Source organism: Oncorhynchus keta, chromosome 30 (genome assembly GCF_023373465.1).
Source record: "Oncorhynchus keta strain PuntledgeMale-10-30-2019 chromosome 30, Oket_V2, whole genome shotgun sequence".
Classification (NCBI taxonomy): domain Eukaryota; kingdom Metazoa; phylum Chordata; class Actinopteri; order Salmoniformes; family Salmonidae; genus Oncorhynchus; species Oncorhynchus keta.
The window spans coordinates 39,606,112-39,630,419 of NC_068450.1; the positions used below are offsets into that span (position 1 = coordinate 39,606,112).

Consider the following 24,308-nt stretch of genomic DNA (forward strand, 5'->3'; position numbering starts at 1 on the left):
AATTGAGGAAATTTGACCAGATTTCTGAAGGTTTTAAGCAATTGAATTTCCCAAACCACTAGCTCACCACAATGCCACAGAGGTCATTGTTGCATTCCGCCACCCCTCATCTTAAAGAGATATTCTACCTCTAACTTGGTTGAAATCCTATTACATCTTTCATGTTCTTCCGATCTGTATAGGCCTATGAACGTTGGTCCAGTATGTTCTCAAGACATGGATGAGTTCCCTCCTTTAATGGGTTTTCATACGGTTTGGGGTATTGGGTATCATTGCCAACAGTGGCTAACAGAAGGTCCCTCTCTACATCATGCCTCCAGGCCACACTACTGCGACAGAGCCCGGGGTGGCGAGCTGACAGACGGCTGGCTGGTGGCTCCTCAATGCGTCGGAGGAAATTAAATTACTGCTCGTGCTGCTCAGTTTGTAAACAACACAAAGACAATGATACGCCCAATTACACTTCAATGCAATGCATGTAAACAACCATGGAGTGTCCTGAACCCCAAAAGGCAACCACAGCCATACACACAGAAAAAGTTTGGGATAAAATTAACGAAAAAATGATATGTCAACGTGCTCTAACAACTCACGTGTTCTGACAAATGATGGGTGCCGGTATTGTGGAACTATTTTCTGATATACAACATGTTATGTTGTTGTTTTTTCTCTCACAAAACAAGGTTTAATAGCCCACTTGTTATTATATGTTATTGAGCCGCAACATACATTTTCACCACGTCCTGGTTGTAAGTGCTTGTAACAGAACGAAACCTAAAAACTATCTGCAATTCATTTATGATCTGTATTGCGTCATTATTACAAGGCCCATTTGGTTACTGTAAAGCGGATGATTCGTTTCTAATACTTTTCTGTCTTCTTATTTGTTTATGTTTAAACCAGCAGAAATGTTTGACAAACATCTTGTTCAATAATATTTTACATCGAAATCATAGAATTCTTCTTTGGGGTAATTTTATTTTAGTTGAAGTCATAACCTTAATAATTTGATCACGTCGAAATTATTTTAATTGCTTAACACCAGTCAGACAGTAAGGATTTGGGGTGGAGAATATTTACCATGTATCTGCACACTTGTTTGTAAATTACCCAGCTCCAACTTCTTTGACAATAATATATTTGACGAACACCAGAGGAGAATGATTAAATAAAAAAATGATTGATTATATCATGGGTAAATTACATTCATCAAATTGTCATGGGAACTAGAAGTAGCCGATTCTCGAGAATTCACTTTGAAACGAAAAAGTTGGGGTTGGAAGTGAAACTGATATCTAATCGATATTGGAGGACAATATTTTAGACACAATGCTGAAATGCTGAAACTGGTAATTTCATGTATTTTGTAAATTGGATAATGGTTCCAGTTTTCAGAACAAAACACTTCAATTTAAATTTCAAGTTGTCAGCGTGAAAAAGTCAGCTATATAAACCGACGTGATTGATTGAGTAGGCTACCAGCCTCTGCAATTACTTTCAGAAGACATTTATTTGATTTGACAAAGATGATTAACAACCCAACGTAAACACTTTTCAGAAACACAGTCATGGAAAATGCAAACGTGGGACATTGTTTACTTTATAATGATTAAATGTTCTGATGAGGCAGAACAGTGCAAAACAGTATTGCTGTATAGCTGTATTAGAAAACATCAGTAGCAATAATGATGATATTAATAATATCATATGAATAATAGCTTATTAACACTAATAATAGCACGTCTGATAATAACAATAATACATTGCCTCCATAATCATCTAATTATTTTTTAATTAAAGCAAGACATGTTAAAGCCAATATAATCACTATAGAGACCCTACAGCAGTCTTCGTGCAATTTGATGAGTGAATATCATTTGCACAAAAAAACTCTTACATCCCAATATTGCTATGGCGACAATAACAGAAGGGCATAATATATATTCTACAAATTAGTAAAGCAACAGTCACCTTTTCCAGTGCCTTGTCAATTTACGTTATTCAAGATGCTATTCTTGAGCGATGCTGCTTCTGTACGGTTCATCCTCCATACAAGATGACGTCTCTCAATACTCCTGAATAGCCTGCATCTCAGCGTTTTTCTTTTTTCCCCCGAGTGGTCGGTCGACTCAGTCCAGTTACAGTCGTCTGATCTGGGCAGGAGGCGCCAGGTTATCCCCGGGGAGCTGGAGAGTCAAGGACTGTAGCTCGAAATGCAGAATAATGTAATTCTATCTGGTCTGAATTCAACCTAATTACAGCAGAAAGCAAAACAGGCAGAGAGGCTAGAGACTGCAAATGGGTCGGGATGACAGGCCCATCAGCTTAATGCCCAACATCCTCGAGTGGAGAGCTTTGGAAAAGACTCACCAAAGTGCGCGAGCCTGCCTGAGTGACGGGAGTCAATGCATCTCAGAAAACACATTCTCTTTCTTGTGATTATCGAAAATAAAGGCTCCTTTCGGCCTATAAAAACACAAATAGACATAACAGCAAAATGATAATAAGAATTCGCCTACAACAACGTCATAATTATAAATACTGAGTGATAGGCTATTAGGCTGCATTATTAGTAGTATTATTGTTGTTGTTGTTTTTATGCAGTTTGTGCAGGCTGCTATTTACATATTATTATTTTCACAGAACCTTGAGAGAAACCTTTGTACTAATTATGAATTCAGTGCTGTCTGCCTTTTGATGATAGTCACGAATTCAATCAGTTAAGGTGGATAACCAACATCATCATAGAATTTCAACTGCATATACGGCATCAGTAACTGCACAGCACAGAATATAGGCCTATAGCTTAAAACGAGCCAACAGGTGCCTGTGCCCTACAATGATCACAAACAGCCTGTTTTTGTTACAATTTGACGGTTTGTTTCACATGTCACAGCCCATCGCCGTTAACTGCAGCATTGAATTGTTAATTTGACAAATTCTTTAGAGGACTGATCTTTAAATGGCTCCTAACTATTGCAGTTGTTTGCAAACCTCTTGAAGCCTTCTGCCGAAACGTTGCACTGGGGGGTGGGGGGTCACTATAATATTTCGGGGATCCAACTGTGACAAATTCCTTTTGTCTGTGCTTTGCCGCTACTTTATTACCCAGACGCGCAACACTGCCTGGAGACAACAATTCATCACCGGCTGCATGGAAGTCACCATAGACACCGCCTCCGGGCAACCAGCTAAAGGCTTTCATATTTACATTTGAGAAGGGGATTGGGGGGGGGGTTGATTTAAATTGGCTTAAATCCTAATATGGATGAAATCGTTGTCAAAGTTGGACAGAAAAATCTATGATTTTCTGATGGCAAATGTTTAATGTCAAATCCACTCCATAGTTTCACATGTATTAATGTGCCCGGTTCATAATTAACTTACGGTTTAGGCTCTATTGCTTAGGCCTATATATGTTGTCTTGGAGTTTTATTGGATTTGATGCTATTGGTGGCTTATCATATTCAATTGTGTTAAAAAAAGATATATATGGTGCATCAAAATAGTTTTTAACTGTTTGTACCTGGCTGATTAATTTCATTTCAGAATGAGGCGTTAAAAACAGGTTGTGAAATGAAACACGAGTTAGGTAGGTTCAAGTTGTCAGGTTCCATAATGAGTGATTCTTACTGTTCAAAAATAAACGAATTAAAGCTAACCTTTTGCCTCTTCTTCGAATTGGTTTTGAGTTTAGCATAAGTCTATATGTGTTGGTGAAAGTAACTCGCAGGCCTATAGGCAATGATGTATCCCATACCCATAACATATGCTTTGGTCAATTAAACTCGCTGCCAAGCGATAGGACTATATGGTATAGGCCTATACATGACTCTCATTCGGCTAATTCACAATGTGCTCCATGAGTATCTTAAATAACTCTCAACTGCGCCCACACCTTGCGTATGACCTAAGAGCGCGCGCAGATACACCGAGACATATTTTGCGCTCGAGGCTTCGTTGTGAAGAACCAAAGAGATAGCCTCTCCGATAACCATTATGTCACCAATTGGAGATGATGTGTGATACATCATGGTCGTTTTGCACATTCATAAAGCCATAATGACGCATTCATCGTCCAAACGTCCAGTGGCATAGCCTGTCATCCCCAACGTGACATCAATAGGTAGGCTAGGCAGTTTAACAGCAATTGAGTTACATTTTACGCGCTTCCCAGGATGGCTCTCCAACATATTCGTTGCCTCTTTATTTTATTCGATCATGTTTAAAAACAAACACATCTTAGGTTTACAGTACCCCCATTCTCGTCGCCTCACGTATCAACGTCCATTATTGATATAGCTTTAAATTCATACAATTGATTTTTATGCTTCCCTATAGCCAGTTTGAGCAGTTGAGAGATATCTTTATTCACACGGAAGCTGAAATAAGCCTGGCCTGAATAAGTGCGTAATAAAACGAAGATATATTAAATCCGTTTTCCCCGTGTTGCAGTTTTATTATGAGTCATTTTTCATTTTTATTAAATTTAGACCGGGAAATCCGCACTCTTGCTTCAGGCAGAGAAAGGTTAAATAATTTGTGCCAATCAACACTGTGTTTTGCATTGTCAGGGGTAAGCCATGATTCTCTTATGGACTTTATTGGCATAGTCATAGGCTGGTCTAATAATCTGTATTTATCCAAAAATAATAGTTTTAAACATATGCTGAGGCGATATAGTGTTAACAAACAAGCTTCTATTTTGTGTATAGTGTTAACAAACAAGCTTATAAAACAAGCTTATATTTTGGGTTCTGTCCCCTCGGCAGTTGAACTAAGCTCATGAGGCAATTTAAGTCATATTTTTGAAGAATCAATGGGTACATGTCATTAATTTATAAGTCAAAAAATTGATGTTGCAACCGCAGATTGCCGCTTTAATTTATTTTATGAAACCTTATTTTGTGTAGGCCTATCGGAGAGTGTGTTTATGTCTTTCTGAGTTGTTAATGCACAAGTGTTGTTGGACAAGTGCAACATTCACAGTTTGCTTTGCAACATATTTGTTGTCTTCTTGAGTGATGTTACTAATTGAAGACCATCTTGTCATAATCATGATTATAGGCAATATAGCCTGCCCTATATTCCCACTCCTCGCTAACCGCTATCTTCTTGCATATCAAATGTTATTGGTGCGTAAAAAGGACCACATAGGCTTAATTGTAAATTAGTTGAAATTATCGTGGCTCGATTGTCTAGTTAGGCTATTTGGCTGCTATCGGGCTTTACAATGAAAGGGCAATAAACAGGGATGTGTAATATGAAATAAAACCCATAGTTACATAACAATTAAACCATAGTTTCATGCATGATAGTCCATATCTATTAGCTAGTTGTTCATGTCTTATCGTTTTATAGTGGGATTAAAGTTGGTGATAGCCTATGTGCTTAAACTCAGTTCTATTCTGATATACACCGCATGTCATATTATACAGCACAATAAAACAGAGGCTGCGGGTTCTTTAAGAGAAGGGAGCAGGCTGCAAAACATTGAAATGCGTGGGCCAATGGATGACCGAATGGCAAGAGTTAGGCAGGAGGGGTGTCTCGACAGCTGCTAAAATCACTTCAGATTCACTGGAACGGAGCTATCTTTTCCAATTAATATTCATGTTTAGCACAGTCAACACTTCATTTTGTTACATATTTTGATACGATGAGGATGAGTCGGCAATGGCCTCTGCCTTTGTAGATGTTGCAATATCAATGCCAAAGAAAAGAGCCGGTATCCGCTTCACAGGAACTTCGGAACTCCTCAAATTGAAGATTTGGCTGTAAGTAGTCTGGCTAACTATTTTTACATTACCAATAGGCTACTCATCTCTTTCGATTAATGTGCAAGTAGATATGTTAAAGATCATGCTACAAGGTGATGGATATGCATTGTAAGACTCCCCCAGAACCTATCCCGATGGATTATTAACAGTGCATTTTAGTACACTCCAGTTCTATGTCTTCTGGACAGATAATGGAAACGCTTCGGACGGTGTTGGTCGCGCACTGCTCAAGGAAGTATCTTTAGGCTAAAATATCTTAACACAAACCGGGGGCATCATTTCTGCATCCGATACTGCGACAATAAGGGAAACAAATAGCATACTTTTCATCAACATATGAGACGTTTTGAGACGCTAATATGAATACAACAATGGAGCACACTGGAATTGAAGAGGTAAACCAGACACACCAGCAGCACGAGCCCATCAGCTTTGGAATAGACCAGATTCTGAACAGCACGGACCAGTCCAGCAGCTGCATGCTGCCCAACCGAACCAGCGACACGGATTACACGCTTGCCCCAAACGTTTACACCAATGGCTATAACAGCGTCTATAACCCGGCCTGCTCTATGGCAGCTGGACTCGCAGGTTCCTATAACGTGAACATGAACATGAATGTCAGCATGAACATGAACGTTAACGTGAATGGTGGGAACGCCGGTGGTGTTATCAGGGTGCCAGCTCACAGACCCATGCCACCGAATCCACATCAGCCCCCGCCTACCCATCCACCTGGCTTCGCGGGTGGCATCAACTCAGTGACTTCAATGCCAAGTATGGGAAATGCAGCAAACTTTACCTTCCCGTGGATGGAGAGCAGTCGAAGGTTCGCAAAGGACAGACTCACTGGTAAGATTCATCTAAACTTCTGAAAATGTATGTTTCTGTAGACAAAAAAAAAAACATGTCACAAAATGGGAACATTGCTTCGTGGATTTCCCCCGTAGGCCTGTCATACATTATATATCATTTTCAGTTGAAAAGAGGTTCAAACTTCAATATAATTAGTTTGAAAGTTCACATTTATTTGTTGTTTTTCAGTTTAACCCACATCCTTGCAAGCAGGGCGTATGCCTAAGCAAAACATTTTAGCATCTTGACGCTGTCAATTAAGAAGGCATGGTAGGCAATTCTGTGACAGACTCATTTATCAAATCATATGGTCGACTGGGCATATGGCCTGATGTGCGACTGGGCATATGGCATGAGGAATTCGATTTTACATCAAGGTCTGTCTATATGTATCATATTAGTTCATTTAAAAGGCAAATAAATACTTGCAGGTATTGTTAAGAATATATGTTGTGTACATTTGTATAATTATATGGTATAATGTCAGCCGTTAAGATTGGCTTTCCGTTTAATAGGAGGGAATACATGTGATAAATCACTGGCACCCTAATCAAAATGATAGCTCTCCATAGCCTACAAAATGTACGACATGATTTGAAGAGATTTCTCCCTTTCAAAATGCAATTAGAACAGATATATTTCTGAAAATAAAATTCACCGTCCAACACCATCCGAAGAATCTTAATAATAACAACATCAATATCGATATACCTATAATACAATTAATAGGTTAACGCCAATAATTCTAACAATCATAATAATATCCTAATAATAATAGAATAGAGTATTGCTGTTATTAGGCTATTATTATTGTTAGTAGTAGTAGGTATAGTAGTATTGCTTATTGTAGCAGCCTAATAATAATATGACAATTTGCTATAATAACAACAATAAAAAACAACAGTTTTCTAGCTTATTATTATCATTATCAGGCCTATGATACATTTACTTTTAGAGGCATATAGTAGCTAAGTTTTGCAGTTGTGGAAAATAGGCCTACTCTAGCTCCTTCCAATACAAAATGGGCCCTAAACTAGCGAGTCAGTTTAAGACAAGGTAGGCATTGATGATGCCCGCCTGCAGGTGTGTTACGTAAATAACTCGTACCCTGATGAAGACAGCTTGACTGTCGAAACGTTGGTAATTACATTTTTGCATCTGAGCTCCTAGAGTGTGCGGCTCTCTTTTATTTTCACGTACATAATTTGTGTCTGGGCTCTACTGGCCCATTTTGGCCTATAGTTGTGTATACAGACGACGATTAGAGAAGATAGCAACACTGTCACTATCAAATGACACACTTGTTAGGCGGTTTTCACATTTCCCTTTCCACGTTGAACGTCACGACAGTAAATACAAATAATCTATTCGTGTAGGTCTTGAATAAATGCTGTCTTATTTGAATAGAACCGTCTTCAACACACTGTTGAACAACTATCCAGTTACGTTCAAACCTAATTGAACCATTGAAATAAAATAAAAAGGGAACATAACTGTGACAAATTCGATACATACTTTGAAGCATGGCATTTAAACATGTAGCGTACGGCCCGACGTGTTTATTTCATCCATAAACCTTTGAATGTACGTTTCTCTTCACCATTGGGGTGTCAAGGTAAATGAGATGACATTGCGAACGCTTCAGGTTTCGCCAGATGTATTGGCCTATATATGTGACATTGGCAGGTGTAATGCATTATCTATCTACTATCATTCACATAAACAAATGCTTTTTGCTGTAGGCCTAAGCACAAATGTAATGGCATAATTTATCTCACTCAAGTTCAGATTTCTCTTATCTTCACGCGCTTTTAGTTTAAACTATCAGAAGACCCTATTAGTGCGTATAATAGGCCTGTACAATTCAGGCGTTTAATCTGTAGAATAATTAATAAATGAAATGATTGTGTGTGTGTTATTGTGAACAGGATTTAGGCCGTACTGTATATCAATGCCTGCAGGTCCTGAATCATTTGACCAACGCCTTTCTCGCATTTTGGGGAATTGGAAAGTGGCATTTGGTTCAAAATCATTTTTCACGTCGGCTCTAGGTGTCTGGTGTTTTCGATTAGCATAGAAAAGGGCACAACACAAAGGGTTGCATGGGCCATGATAGGCCGATAGGCCTAATGTTTCATATTTTCTAATTCGAGGAACATTTATTTTAACGATTAAAGAAAGAGAAGAACGTGGTAAATTAAATCCTAATTCGATGGCCAGCTCGTTCGCCACATATTACAATGACCATAACCTCAGCTCCCACTCGGCCGAGGTATGAGTTTTTATGGCATGACGTCACCACAATAAAGACGAAAATTAGGATCATCATGTATTAGCCCTCATTAAATATTAACAATGCTATAGCTCTGTGCTTCCCTCATTAATTATTTAAACCAGAACAGATATGTGAACTATAAAATATATGGTGTAAATATGCGTACCTATTGTATTCATAGTCACAAAGGGCCTCTCGTTTAATTTGGTTTATCTTTGGTGTTGGTTATGTAGCCTCATTATTACCCACCAACAAACCTTTATTTTAAGTGAGCACTTTTTGTTATCATTTGTGATCAACATTTGAGAAAAAGGCCTATCTTGAAAGTGCTTGAGGTATTTACGGTGTAGCCATTTGTCAACATTGTTTGAGACATTTATTTTTGAAATCACACATCGTAGGCTAATATTCGGATGTTTTTTGCCATCATTTGAGTTTAATATCATAGGGGCCTAATTGTATTTCCACCTTTAAAAATAATCACAAATAAATTCCTTTCGAGAACCCTGATAGGTCTACTAGGCTACAAATGATAGGACAATAGATTTAGTTGCTGGATGGACTTAGTTCAGCATTCAGCGCCAGTCTTTTTGGTTGACCTATCTTAACAGAATATCTCAAATCGTAATGCGTTTCTCTGGATACTTGAAATAGACCTCTCCTTTTTTAAATAAATGATTCCCTTTTATATTGAATTGCAGCGCTGCATTTCACCGCAAGCGTCAAAGCAAGTGAAACAGCGAACAGGCCTAGAATTGGAGATGCGATATTCACAACAGACCGGACAGATTGGGAGGCGCTGAAAGGGAATAACACATGTTTTTATGTTAATTGACTTGACAGTTTGCAAAGTTTGAAAAAGCAGAGAAGTGCATAAACAGATGTGTCCCATCAAAACAACAAACAAAGTTGATCTTGTGGCTTTATTGGTTCTGTGGAAATTGTAGGCCCTTGGTCTGTTGTTAGTTTCATAGCAACATATTCTTACCACCAAAATCATTTAAACTTTTACAATATCTGCTTGTATTACCACAAAAAAATATATCCATACTGTAATACACTATAGTCTTGAAGTGAGGTAACAAATAATACCAATCTATATCCCTATAATCAATGTCTTTTGATGAGATTTCAGCATTAGCTAGAGTTGATAAGTGGTTATCACTCTTTAGAGAACTATAAATACCTTAAAATAACGTGATGACATATAATTACAGAAACCACGAACAGATATAACAGTTGTAATTACTATGTAATGTGTACTGCGATTACATGATGGCCAGTGAATTTAGAGCATGCCTTATGTTAATGCATAGAGTAAATCCAATTGTATTCCTGTAGTAGTGTTCTATCTTAGTTAAAAAGAATGACCTTCCTCACAAAGATATAAATGTAATGACGGCTCCAGTAATTGGATATTAATGGGAAAAGCCGTACTGTTTTCTCTGGAAGTTGCTTCTATTCTCAGCCAGTGTGGCAGGGGCAAGTGGCTCTGTTTTGTCTCACAGTGTAATAAATAGCAATATATGTTCATGTTATATTTCAATACCCCGGTAAGAATCCTTTACGGACATATTTATTAGATTGCTATGCATGTAATATCCGTAGTGGGGAAGAGAGGCGCTCTCTCAGAAAGGTGTTATTAAGTATATTTGGCTTTATTATTTCTCCACGGTAGCATTTTATTTTTTGATATCCTTATGCTAAATCATATTACCCAGGCATCAGATTTAGTATTCTCCACCATTTCCTTAGTCATCCGTTGTAAAAAAATAAATTAAAAAAAAACATTCTCACAGAACAATTCTTGCAATGTTTTCTTGAAAACAAGATTACCCACCTTTCAAATAAAAATGAAATAAGATCATTGAAAGAAATAAAAATGTATAACATTTGACCCTTTTGACCACATTACATTTTCTCTCATTTATGAAATACATTGATCTTGGGAATTGAATGGTGATGTGGTAGTCAAGTGAAATGTCCTATAGCCTCTGTGGCCATATTTGGTCTTTCTCAGTTATGGGAAACCGTATTTTCTTCAATGAATACAATTATTGTGCTAAGTGTTTGCGTGTAAACACTCTGACAACTTCTTGCAATATGGGCTGTAATTAAAAGCAATCACATCAAATTATAAAGCCTGTCACTGTAAAGAGGCTGAGGGCTAAATTTAACTAACTGCCTCGTTCCATAAATGTCTGCAGGTTTTGATAACAGACAGGTGTGTTCTGTGCTCTTGGCACACTGCTGCATTTTGTGGAATACTACGACACACTTGGCTCTTTATTTTGGAAGCTGGTCAAAACTAGCAACATCACAGACAAAGTCAAATTAAAACCTATTTTACAACGTCTAGACCTTTTGTCTTTTGTTCTATTTCCACATTAAATTAGTCAATCATCATCAATATGAATATTGTTATGTTTCAACCGTTTATTTGGAACACCTTATGTCAGAATTAAAGTTAGGTTGAAGGGAACCTTTAGCATGTTCGACTGGATGACAGTCTGTTTGCGTGTTACTCTTGGGTTGCATATGAACGTGCTTGTACTGTATGTGCCTGGTCCATTAGCTGGTCCACAGATGGCCTGAAATAGAAGTCTAATGTGGTATTATCTGTACCCAGACCTGCATGTTGAGCCTGGAGCAGACCTGCTTGCTCCAAATGTGTGACCTATTAATCGAAACTCCTCAGGCAATGAAGGGTTGAACCATCTATAGATTATAAATATTGTTTTAAACACTTTTTCAACACTCAAAACTTTGAGTCACTGCAAATGTACCCAATTGACATTTTTTTAAGTATTGAAAAAAAATCATGTGTATTTATTTATTTATTCTGCCATTTAGGTTTATAATCAATCAGAGAGGTTGGGAGTGATTCAAAATGATTGTTGAGTGCATTATGTGGCTTATGTTTCATTTGTGTTTTACCTCATCTCCAGAGTGCCTCTGTGGAAAATACATTTTGATTGCTCACACTGAATTCCTGGTTACTAAATTCTCAACACAGTAACATTGGTCCCCCCAGGACACATATGGAGATGTTTTCATATGCATTTTGGCTCCTGGTGAGCTCTCTGACAGAACTAGACACATAAACATACCGTAAGACAACAGCTTGTGAGGAACAGGGAAGCCTGCTTCCGATCCCTTCGACAGAAACATCTGTTTTTACACAGATTCTGAAACTGCATTTTTGTCCCAATGCAATTTCTATCATTGAAAAGTGATACAAAACTCCACTTCTAAAACCAAAGTTGCGCTGCTGCCTGACGAATAGACAACATGCACAGATAATTTACCTTGGCAAAGTGCTTGAGATTGGTACTTTTCCTTTGTATCATGTTTTAATTGGTTAAAAAGTTAACAAATGTAGCGTGTACATATCGCCTAAGTTACTATGTTTGGCTGGATAGCCTAAAAAGCTAACTGTAATGATTCAGCATCAAACCAAATGTGATACTTTTGGCCTAACCAATCAGTTTAATGGTCCTGACTGGTTCAGTTGGTAAAGCATGGGATTAGCAATGCCAGGGTGTGGGTTCAATTCACAGGGCCACCCAAATGTGAAATCTATTCTCACATGACTGTAAGTTGCTTTGGATAAAGCATCTGCTAAATGGCATATATTATATATAGTTATTGTACTAAATGACAAAAAAAGACAAATGTAACAGATCCCCATCTTGACAAAATAGCAACAAGAGGTACTTCCAGAGTACCCCCACCCGACCCCCGCAGCTCCATGTGGGTCCCTGACTGTGTCTCCCTTTCTTTAGCGGAGCAGGCAGAGGACAGACAAGCAGGAGACCCCAGTGGGAGGCCAGGAGCCCCCCCGGCCCTGCCAGGCCTCTGCCCTCTCCCCAAGGGGGACATTGGCAGGGTCCCTACCTGGAGCTCTATGGAGACATTAGCCAAACACTATTACCCCGAACTCGCTCACCTGCGAGACACCGGCCCATTTGCAGACTATCCCTTTCGAAAGGGTACTTGTCCAGGTGAGTCACTTCCCTGGTCTTCTTTTACATGTGTCCTTTATCTTGCCCTGGTTTGTCTTCTCATGGTTTCCATCAGGGGTGTTAAAATACCAAAATGCATAGCTAGGTCCATAGGACAACACTGTATGTACTGAAAAACTATGCATTTGTTACGAGAAAGGACTGTTTTCACCTTGTAATCATATTACAAAGGTCAATAGCCAGAGATGAATCGTTAAATGTTGGCCAATTTCTAGTAAAAATAAATAAAAACATAGTTGATGAAATGTTGAATTGAGTTAGGGATGGACAACATAATCACAATTATAATATGAGTGATCATGCAAGCTAAATACATGGCAAAGAATGGTACATGTCAGAGAAGGTTCTCACTTGACCAAGGTTCATCTCTGGAAAAACAAACTCTGTCTCTCTCTCTCTCTCTCTCTCTCTCTCTCTCTCTCTCTCTCTCTCTCTCTCTCTCTCTCTCTCTCTCGCTCTCTTGCTCTCTCTCAGCAGCCCTTTCTCCCTTCTCGGTGACCCGGCGCATCGGCCATCCCTATCAGAACAGGACGCCACCCAAAAGAAAAAAGCCCCGCACCTCATTCAGCCGTGTGCAGATCTGCGAACTTGAGAAACGCTTTCACCGACAGAAGTATCTGGCATCGGCAGAGCGCGCCACCCTGGCCAAGGCCCTGAAGATGACAGATGCACAGGTCAAAACTTGGTTCCAGAACAGGAGGACAAAATGGCGGTAGGGGCCCATTACAGCAACGCATTACAGCAACACACTTCTAGACATTCTTTAACACTGTCTGTATCAACACTCTCAGTGTTGTTGTTTTTTATTGTTGCTTTTGGACATTTTTATTTCAAGTTTTTTCCCCAAAACTGCTTTCCATTGTTCGTGCCTTATGTTTTATGCATTTTGATACATCAGATTGATACAGGAAGTGTCACAAAGTAACAACTAGGCAGCTGTTTAAATTAGAGTATGGTATACTATGTGAATTGCTTTGCTTGAGGTGAGCAAGCGTTTGGGATGTTTTAAAGGAATATTCTATGCGCCCAAGGCATTTTGTTGTGACAGGGAAACACCTCAGCTTAGCTCCTACTTGTTTTTTGGAGGCCAATTCCCTTGACCAAGCACAATTAGCCCAGTTCTTAAAAGGTTCTCTGGAAAGATGCTGTCCAAAGCAATACTGACATGCTAGTCTGAATAATTGACTCACACGGTTGTTTATGGTCATTGTTTATGGTCATTTGAAATTAATGAGTGGACATCCAAATTATAATGCCTTACTTTTATTTAACCTTTGATGACAAACAAGGAACTAAAGGAAATGCATATACTGTGGTAGTCATTCCTGTACATCTGAGTCATCTTGAATCATAGACTCTGTGATCAGATAGTGGTCATTCACTGAGATCCAACTGATCTGGCTGACCTTCACCTGATGTGGACAAGGATGTATTGTTGTTATCCATATTGTGAACAGCACATGGGGTCCGTAGGTCATTAAATGCCGTACGAAATCCAATAGCAATAATTGGATTCGTGATGTGACTCACCTTTGACAAGCTGGCAAATTATGCATTTCAATACCAGGTGGAAAAGTAAAGCCTGGGATCTTATTTCAATAGGTATTTTATGTGCCAGGCGTCAACACAGGCCATGTTTTCTACAGAAACATGAAAAAAAGAATGGCTAAATGGCATATCATGAATAACCAGGGAATTGGCTAACTCACTTTCCTAATTTCCAAGCTAGTTTTGGTGTGATTTTTTTATATTTCCCCATAGTGTGTTGATAGGATGTGCATGAAAGATGTATTTGTGTCACAGCTACGCTAGTAACAAGCAAATGATCAAATGAACAGCAGCGCAATCAGATTACGATAATGTAGTTAACAATAACGTGTGGCTAATGGAAGGAGGATGGTGTGTATAAAACAATATTTTAGAGGTGTTTTTCTGACTGTGCTGCACATGCAGACCTAACCATCACATGGACATTATATATACAAAAGTATGTGGACACTCCTTCAAATGAGTGGAATCGTATATTTCAGCCACACTCGTTGCTGACAGGTGTATAAAATCTAGCACGCAGCCATGCAATCTCCATAGACAAACATTGGCAGTAGAATGACCTTACTGAAGAGATCAATGACTTTCCATGTGGCACCGTCATAGGATTCCAGTTTGTCAAATTTCACATTTCTGCTCTGCTAGTGCTGTCCCGGTCAATTTTAAGTGCTGGGATCATGAAGAGGAAACGTCAGCGAAGTGGTAGGCCACACAAGCTCACAGAACAGGACCGAGGTGTATAAAAATCGTCTGTCCTCGGTTGCAACACTCACTACCGAGTTCCAAACTGCCTTTGGAAGCAACGTCAGCACAATAACTGTTAGTCGGGAGCTTTATTAAATGGGTTTCCATGGCCGAGCAGCCTAAGATTACAATGTGCAATGCCAAGCTGTGGCTGGAGTGGTGTAAAGCTCGCCGCCATTGGAATCTGGAGCAACTGTAAAGTATGTTGGAGGAGGAATAATGGTCTGGGGCTGTTTTTCATGGTTCTGGCTAGGCCCCAAATCCAGTGAAGTGAAATCTTAACATTCAGCATACAATGACATTCTAGATGATTCTGTGCTTCCAACTTTGTGGCAACAGTTTGGGGGAGGCCCTTTCCTGCTTCAGCATGACAATGCCCTCAAAGCGAGGTCCATACAGAAATGGTTTGTTGAGATTGGTGTGGAAGAACTTGACTGGCCTGCACAGAGCCTGGACCTCAACCCCATCGAACATCTTTGGGATGAATTGGAACACCGACTGCGAGCCATGCCTAATCGCCCAACATCCGTGCCCGACCTCACTAATGCTCTTGTGGCTGAATGGAAGCAAGTCCCCGCAGCAGTGTTCCATCATCTAGTGGAAAGCCTTCCCAGAAGAGTGGAGGCTGTTATAGCAGCAAAGGGGAGACCAACTCCATATTAATGCCCATGATTTTGGAATGAGATGTTCGACGAGCAGGTGTCCATCCACATGCTTTTGGTCATGTAGTGTACATACAGCATAATATCCACGTAAGAATGACATACATCCAGGGCCATAACCAGAGTCTGAGTTGTAGTGAGGTCCTAAAATGATATTTAGAGAACAAGCAAAAATGACCCCAGCCATTATCACATTGGTTGCTGTAGCTTCATTCACCTCAGTCGATCTACAAACACGTAAAGCTGTGTTCGAATACTCACACTAACCACACAATTTTTTTTTTAAATGTAAGTTTTTTTTTAACCTTTATTTAACCAGGCAAGTCAGTTAAGAACACATTCTTATTTTCAATGACGGCCTGGGAACAGTGGGTTAACTGCCTGTTCAGGGGCAGAACGACAGATTTGTACCTTGTCAGCTCAGGGGTTTGAACTCGCAACTTTCCAGTTACTAGTCCAACGCTCTAACCACTAGGCTACCCTGTGATGTAAACTGAGTATGTAATATGCTTATTGTTCATAGTATGGATAGAGGTAGTATGCCATAAGTTCCCGGATGTCATACTACATTCGTAAAAATATGAAGTGTACAAGCAGTGGACACTATTTCCGTGATTTTCGGGCCCGTAATGCAATTTTTCAGAAAATGGGCTTGGCATCACATTGTTTTCAGGTTTGAAGAAAATGGCGGAAACTATGCAGCCGAAGTCCGACGAGAACGGATACAAATTCATTGCTTTAACTAATTATGAAAAATCTTAAGAAAATGTTGAGCAATGTAATAAAGTAATGACTTTTCTAATAAGTTACGCTACACGTTATGTTGGCTGACAATTTGTTGGTTACACTATCCTTTTGAATTGCAGGGCATATCATTACAGCATTAGCTACCGGTATGTTAGCTAGCTACCTAACGTTAGTTGGCTACTAATACATTGAATTTGCCAGTATATTAACTATATGCTATCTAACCAACTACCCAACGTTTATTGACTTGATTATTTGTGTCATTCTTAGCTAGGTGGTATAGTCGTTGTGTGTTCTCAATGGACATGAGTTCACTCTGGCTATTTACTACGATTTCAGAGCACTCTCCCAAAGTGCAGAATAACTGATGAATTTCCGAATGCTCAACACCTGTTGAATATGGCCGGTGTCAGTAACCAGTTAGCAAGAGGGGACGTAGCAACATCATCAACTTCCGATAGGCAGGCGTAGCGCTAGTATGTACAACTGAAAGGATACCGTTCATTTACAGTATACTAAAATTAACTAATTGTATATAGTATGTAGTATATACTCATTAAGTATGTAGTATGCAGTAGGTTAGTATGGATATTCGAACACAGCTATAGCCTATTAGCTATACAATTAGCCGCTACATATTAACTGACAAAAATTCAGCACCGGGATTAAAAAGTATAATTTAATATGTACAGATGGATCTGTTAACAGAAAAATTATTTAATAATAACAAAAAGTAAACAAATGAGTTTGTTTTACAGATTTTTTGTTGTTGTTGCAATTTAAAGCTATTTTCCTGCAATCCTATTCATTTTGCCATTCCTTCAGGAAGTATTCATACGCCTTGACTTGTTCCAAATTTAGTTGTGTTACAGCCTGAATTAAAAATGGATTCAAAAAAGACAATTCCACTTATCTACACACAATACCTCATAATGACAAAGTGAAAACATGTTTTGAGAAATTTCATTTACATAAGTATTTACACCCCTGAGTCAATACTTTGTAGAAGCACCTTTGGCAGCAATTATAGCTGTGAGTCTTTCTGGGAAAGTTTCCAACATTTGTCCATTATTATTTTCAAAATTCTTCAAGCTCTGTCAAATTGGTTGTTGATCGTTGATAGGTTATAGTCCTGCTGAAAGGTGAATTAATCTTCCAGTGTTTGATGGAAAGCAGACTGAACCAGGTTTTCCTCCAACATTTTTCCTTTGCTTAGCTCCATTCCATACATTTTTTTTATCTTGAAAAACTTCCCAGTCCTTAACGACTACAAATATATCCATAACATGATGCAGCCATCTATATCCTTGAAAATATGGAGAGTGGTACTCAGTAATGTGTTGTATTGGATTTGCCCCAAATGTAACACTTTGTATTCAGGACAAAACTGCTTTGACACATTTACTAGTTTAGTGCCTTTTTGCAAATAGGATGCATGTTTTGGAACATTTTTAATTTTGTACAGGCTTCCTTCTTTTCACTCTATCAATTAGGTTAGTATTGTGGGGTAACCACAATGTTGTTGATCCATCCTCAGTTCTCTCCTATTACAGGTATTAATATCTGTAACTGATTGAAAGTCACCATTGGCCTCATGGTGAAATCCCTGAGCGGGTTCCTTCCTCTCTGACAACTGAGTTAGGAAGGACGCCTGCATCTTTGTAGTGACTGGGTGTATTGATACACCATCCAAGTGTAATTAATAGCTTCACCATGCTCAAAGAGATATTCAATGTCGGTTATTTGTTTTACCAGTAGGTGCAACCTGGTCTCAGAGCATTTCGTATTATTCTGTATGTAAATCCGCGAAACTCCTTTAGTCTTATATGTAATGTTTCGAATGGAATGTATTAATTTACCCCATAATGACAAAGCAAAAACATGTTTTAGGAATTTGATGATGATCACATTTACATAAGTATTCACATTTACATAAGTATTCAGACCCTTTACTCAGTACCTTGAACCACATTTGGCAGTGATTACAGAATTGAGTACACCTGGATTTGGGGAGTTTATCCCATTCTTTTCTGCACATCCTCTCAAATTCTGTCAGGTTTGATAGGGAGCATTGCTGCACAACTATTTTCAGGTCTCTCCAGAGATGTTCAATAGGGTTCAAATCCAGGTTCTGGCTAGGCCACTCCAGGACATTGAGAGACTTGTCCTGAAGCCACTCCTGCGGTGTCTTGATTGTGTGCTTAGGGTCATTGTCCTGTTGGAAGGTAAACCTTTTTCCCAGTCTGAGGTCCTGAACGCTCTGGAGCAGATTTTCATCAAGGACCTCTGTAATTTTCTCTGTTCATCTTTCCCCGATTCTGACTAGTCTCCGAGTCCCTGACGCTGAAAAACATCCCCACAGCATAATGCTGCCACCTCCCTTCACTGTAGGGATGGTGCCAGGTTTCCTCCAGACATGAAGCTTGGCATTCAGACCAAAAAGTTCAATCTTGGTTTCATCAGACTCAAGAATCTTGTTTCTCATGGTCTGAAAGTCTTTAGGTGCCTTTTCGCCAACTCCAAGCGGGCTGTCACGTGCCTTTTACTGAGGAGTGGCTTCTGTCTGGCCACTTCACCATAAAGGCCCGATTGGTTGATGGTTGTCCTTCTGGAAGGTTCTCCCATCTCCACAGAGGAACTCTGGAGCTCTGTCAGAGTGACCATTGGATTCTTGGTCACCTCCCTGACCAAGGCCCTTCTTCCCCGATTTTGCTCAGTTTGGCCAGGCAGCCAGCCCTACGAAGAATTTTGGTAGTTCCAAACGTCTTCCACTTAGGAATAATGGAGACCACTGTATTTTTGGGGACCTTAAAGGCTGCATACATTTTTGGTATCTTCCACAGATCTGTTGCCTCAACACATTCCTGTCTCGGGGCTCTACGGACAATTCCTTCGACCTCATGGCTTGGTTTTTGCTCTGACATGCACTGTCAACTGTGGGACATTAGAGAGACAGGTGTGTGCCTTTGAAAATCATATCCAATCAATTGAATTTACAAATCAGGTGGACTCCAATCAAGTTGTAGAAACATGTCAAGGATGATCAATGGAAACAGGATGCACATGAACTCAGTTTTGAGTCTCATAGCAAAAGGTCTGAATACTTATGTAAATAAGGTATTTATGTTTTTTATGTTTAATACATTTGCTAAAATTTCAAAAACCTGTTTTCATTTTTGTCATCATAGTGTATTGTGTGTAGATCGATGGGGGAAAATTGTAATTTAATACATTTTAGAATAAGGCTGTAATGTAACAAAATGTGGAAAAAGTCAAGATTACTTTCCGAATGCACTGTATGTTAAAAATTCTAACTAGGTGGCTAACGTTAGCTAGGCTAGGTGTTAGGGGTTAGGGTTAAGTTTAGGAGTTATGTTAAAGGTTTAAGTTTAGGGTTAGGGGAAGCGTTAGCTAGACACATTAAGGTTAGGGCTTGGGGAAGGGTTACCTGAAAGGGTTAAGATTAGGTTTAGGATTAGGCTGAAGGGTTAAGTAGTTGCAAAGTAGTTAAAAAGTAGTACGTAGTTGTATAGTTACTAATTAGCTAAAATGCTAAAGTTGTCAGTGATGAGATTCAAACTGACAACCTAAGTAGTTGCAAAGTAGCTAAAAAGTAGTTAAAAAGTTGCTAATGAGTTAAAATGCTAAAGTTGTCCGTGATGAGATGCGAACTCGCAACCTTTAGGTTGCTAGAGGTTCACATTATCTGTATTATGTAGCCATACCAAACTTAACATATCATACTAATTTGAGTGTCCCAGGTTTTCTTTTACTATGTTACGTCTAATCTATGAGACCAGGCTTATAGGTGCCCTTCTTGGTGTGTCATTGGAACACCTCCCTGATTTTGTGGTTGAATCTGTGTTTGAAATGCATTGCTCGATTGAGGGACCTTACAGATAATTGTATGAGTGGGGTACGGAGATGAGATAGTCATTCAAAAATCATGTAGTCCATGCAACTCATTATGTAACTTGTGAAGCAAATGTTTACTCCGGAACTTATTTAGGCTTGCCATAACAAAGGGGTTGAATACTTATTGACTCAAAACATTTCAGCTTACATTTTTAATGAATTTACAAAAATCAATTGGGGCCCCCTGGAGGTCAGGGCCCCTGGGCATGTGCCCTGCATGCCCGGTTGGTAATTCAGCCATGATTATTATCTTAGACCGCTGGCTAGACTAACTAGATAAATGTACCAATTTTATTTTATTTTATTGACATGGGCTAAATCAGTGACTGTCAGTGAGTGACATATAACAAGAGGAAAACTGCTGATGCACAACAAAGTTTTGAAATAGCACCTTGTGTATTCTAACTTTTAACAGTAAGTTGAGACCCCAACTGAGTCCCCTTGGTGCCCTCATATGTAGTGACGACATACATCAATTGTAAAATCATAATTAATTAATGGTAATCTAAAATAATTAAGGGTTCAAATTAAATGATTAAGTAATATAATCATGTTTATATATAGTAGTTATTATAAAGTAGTTATTTTGATCAATGTCACTTTTTGAGGGCATTTAACACATATTTCTGGCTTTTTGCTTTTGAAAGTAGGATTTATGATGACATGAATATGAATATTTAGGCACTGTTTTGACAAAAAAAAAAAAATCTTCTTCCCACTGTGGAACCAGGAGACAGACAGCCGAGGAGCGCGAAGCAGAGAGACAGCAGGCCAACCGTCTGATGCTGCAGCTCCAACAGGAGGCCTTTCAGAAGACCCTGAGCCAGCCCCTGCAGCAGGACCCATTGTGCCTGCACAACTCCTCCTTGTATGCCCTACAGAACCTACAGCCCTGGGCGGAGGACAACAAGGTGACCTCCGTCACCTCCCTGGCATCTGTGGTCTGACTGACCGTGTGTGCGTGCGTGCATGTGTGTGTGTGTGTCGGGGGGAATGGTGTGTATGCATATGTGTAATTCATAATAAGAATATAATAGTAATGTTGAGGATTTTTCTAAATGTGGGTGGTCCATTTGTTGGGGAGGGACCACATATCTACAGTAGACATATGCACATAAAATAGCATTTTATGCAGACTTTTGCATTGTGGAATTGTACAGTAATATGTTTTGTTATTTAACGTGCATAACAACTGACAATAAGGACAAGGAGGAAACCTATAGTATATGAAGTTTTCTCTATGTATTTCTTTATAAACCACATATTCTCTTTTATAGATCATATGTGGACTTCTTGGCGTGGACAGACATACATTTAGTTCCACTGAAATGGACAATGATCAATGAGTCTTCTAAGTTTTTTCAGACCTGATTCTGTCAAGTAATTTTCCTACCTTACACTAGATTTTCACTCTTCCTTCAGCTGTCGGTCTAAACAGAGGACGGAGCTAAATCCTACCTGAAATCTAACGGATACATCAGTAGATGCCTACCATCAAGACTGTCCTGTTGCCAACAGGGAAGCACTGACTCTCAGCCATATGGCAACAAAACTGGATCTGATTCCTTTAACTGGAATGGATTCCTCTAACTGGATCTGATTCCTTTAACTGGAATGGATTTCTCTAACTGGATCTGATTCCTTTGCGTTTGGCTTTGTACAATGTAGTAATGCATGTTTCCGATATTTCTGTGTGCACTTGGAATTGCCGTTGAAGTCACCAGCTTTCCAGGTGGATCCCTTCCCTGACTGCAGTTTGCAAGTGGTATTGTGGAATATCTCTTCGAGAATTCCTCATAACTTACTACATTTAAAGGTGTTTTATATTAAATGATATTGTGACTTTTTGAAAAGATTATCAAAATTGAAAGCCTCTTTTGTTGTTGTGTCTTGTGGTTTCTTTCACCAGAAAAGACAACTGCATAATTTCACAAAATCACACCTCCTAAACTAAGAGTGTCCTTTACTCTAACAACCTAATGTTGTTGATTATTACACACTTATTTGCATCTTTCAGTGTTACTCTTTCATTTCAATATTTCATCCTTTATGACAACTTCCTCTCCATAGCCAAACCAGCAGGGTATGTTTCATATAACACCAGAAAAGGCTGTATAAAGTTTTAAACAGCATGCTTTTATCAGTAAAGTGAGTGTTACTACAGTATATACAATTTAGTGCAACAATGGTTTTTGTGAGATTTCTTGGATGCTATCGATGTAATGATTAGCCTAACTCAACACATTTTCTGGGAAATGAGGCCCAGGTGGGAGGTTTTCTGAACAGTTTGTTCTAAAACGCTAGACCTTGTGGGTAGAACAGTGTTGGTGATGTCTGTGAACCATGTCCACCCATAAACTGAACAGTCGTCAACATCCAATATCATCCATGTCAAGTCAAAACAAAAAGGTCCTATCTGAAGGCACAAAACACTGCTAATCTAGATAGATATCTAGGGTGGGGCATATATAACTGCATTTCTCTTGTAAAGGAGCTTCACTCTCTTTACTTCACATAGATCACAGATGGTTGCCCAAACCAGGAAGTAGTACTTTTCCATTGTTCAGTGTTCCCATGTTGTACTGTTTACAAAAAGTCCATACAACGCATCAGTCATTGATATCAAGATAATCTGGAGAACCTTCCTAGTTGAAAACAACTGTCAGCCACCCTTACTGCGCAGAGATGGCATGTTTTTTCAGCTTCGAGGGCGTCTCACCTGGTTGAGATCCTGTCAACTGCAGGCAGTTGTCCAGGTGACGCCTACTCAACCCCCATTTCCTCTGCCCAGACCTTGGGCCTCTTTCATCCTGATGTCTCCAATGCCATGAAGACGTGACTTGGCCCATTTTACAAAAATTCCTCAGCCTTACTGTTTTCTAAACCATGCACTGTGTTTTGCTACAGGTGCTTAAAGAGCCTGAGTGTTTTTTTTGTTTTTTTTACCTCTCCGCCAAATATAGCCTTATCAGTTTCCAATAAAATGTCTCCACACAAAAACACGTTTTGGAACAGGGCACCAAAATATACATCACATGTTATTAGTTTCACTCTACCATTTTATATTCATTCATTTTCCAGTTTCGTAAAGTGTATTGAAAGCAAAAAACGACATGGTCAGTTGTGATTTTGGATCCATTTACAGAATAAAAGGCCTATATAAAAAAACTTGTTTTGGATACCATACCAGCATTCACCCAACCTCTTTAGCTGCCTTTGTGTAAATGAAACCTGTTAATAGACAAACACATAAACAAGTGGTTCACACTGAGAGAAGTATCGAAGACCTCGTTTCATTTTTGAATTTGTTCCAACACTCAATCTGCTGAGCGTGTGACGAAACCCCAAACCTTATGTTACGGTTAAGTTTCTTTGTCCTCTGCCTCAACCCTCAATGGGATCCGGCGTCTTTAGTAGAATGTATGAATTGAAAATACTTATGAATGACTCACAAATGTTTTGCATTGAAGATTTGCTTCGGTGGGAAGAAGTCAACACACATCAAAGATAAACCAATCCGTAGGTCTCACAGGAGATTGGGATCTTTATTGTTTTCTTTTCAACAGATATCATTTGTGAAAAATGTTTTAGGCTTTTACTTTGTCCCGAACTAAAGTATTAAGAATAGGATCACAATAATATTAAATCCAAATGGATTTATGTTTATCAAACTAAATGGATTTATTCAAGTATTACAAGTTGGGGCTCTCCTGAAGGTATATGTAGCTATCTACTAAGGGCATGTGTACAGTGAGCA

The 24,308-nt window shown here is 39.1% G+C and overlaps 1 protein-coding gene across 4 annotated transcripts; it reads left to right on the top strand.

The window, feature by feature from the left end:
* The first annotated feature begins 5,537 nt into the window (after positions 1-5,537).
* Positions 5,538-23,656, top strand: LOC118363562 (T-cell leukemia homeobox protein 1-like). Of its 4 annotated transcripts, none has more exons than XM_035744534.2 (5): positions 5,538-6,632; positions 12,696-12,914; positions 13,413-13,647; positions 21,282-21,462; positions 21,829-23,652. In XM_035744534.2, exons 1-5 carry the CDS (start codon positions 6,140-6,142, stop codon positions 21,895-21,897), a joined length of 1,197 nt encoding a protein of 398 aa, XP_035600427.1. In that variant the 5' UTR covers positions 5,538-6,139; the 3' UTR covers positions 21,898-23,652. The 4 variants fall into 4 exon arrangements, with proteins under 4 accessions (XP_035600427.1, XP_035600429.1, XP_035600426.1 ...); XM_035744533.2 differs by having other exon boundaries at positions 5,540-6,632; positions 13,410-13,647; positions 21,829-23,649; XM_035744535.2 differs by having other exon boundaries at positions 5,541-6,632; positions 13,410-13,647; positions 21,974-23,647.
* Positions 23,657-24,308: the final 652 nt, after the last annotated feature.

Bases quoted from the DNA above. Each gene is read 5' to 3' on its own strand.
- LOC118363562 (XM_035744533.2), top strand. From the start codon at position 6,140: ATGAATACAACAATGGAGCACACTGGAATTGAAGAGGTAAACCAGACA. The intron at 6,633-12,695 runs GTAAGATTCATC...CCCTTTCTTTAG, and splicing joins CGCAAAGGACAGACTCACTG to CGGAGCAGGCAGAGGACAGA. The intron at 13,648-21,281 runs GTAGGGGCCCAT...CTGTGGAACCAG, and splicing joins AACAGGAGGACAAAATGGCG to GAGACAGACAGCCGAGGAGC.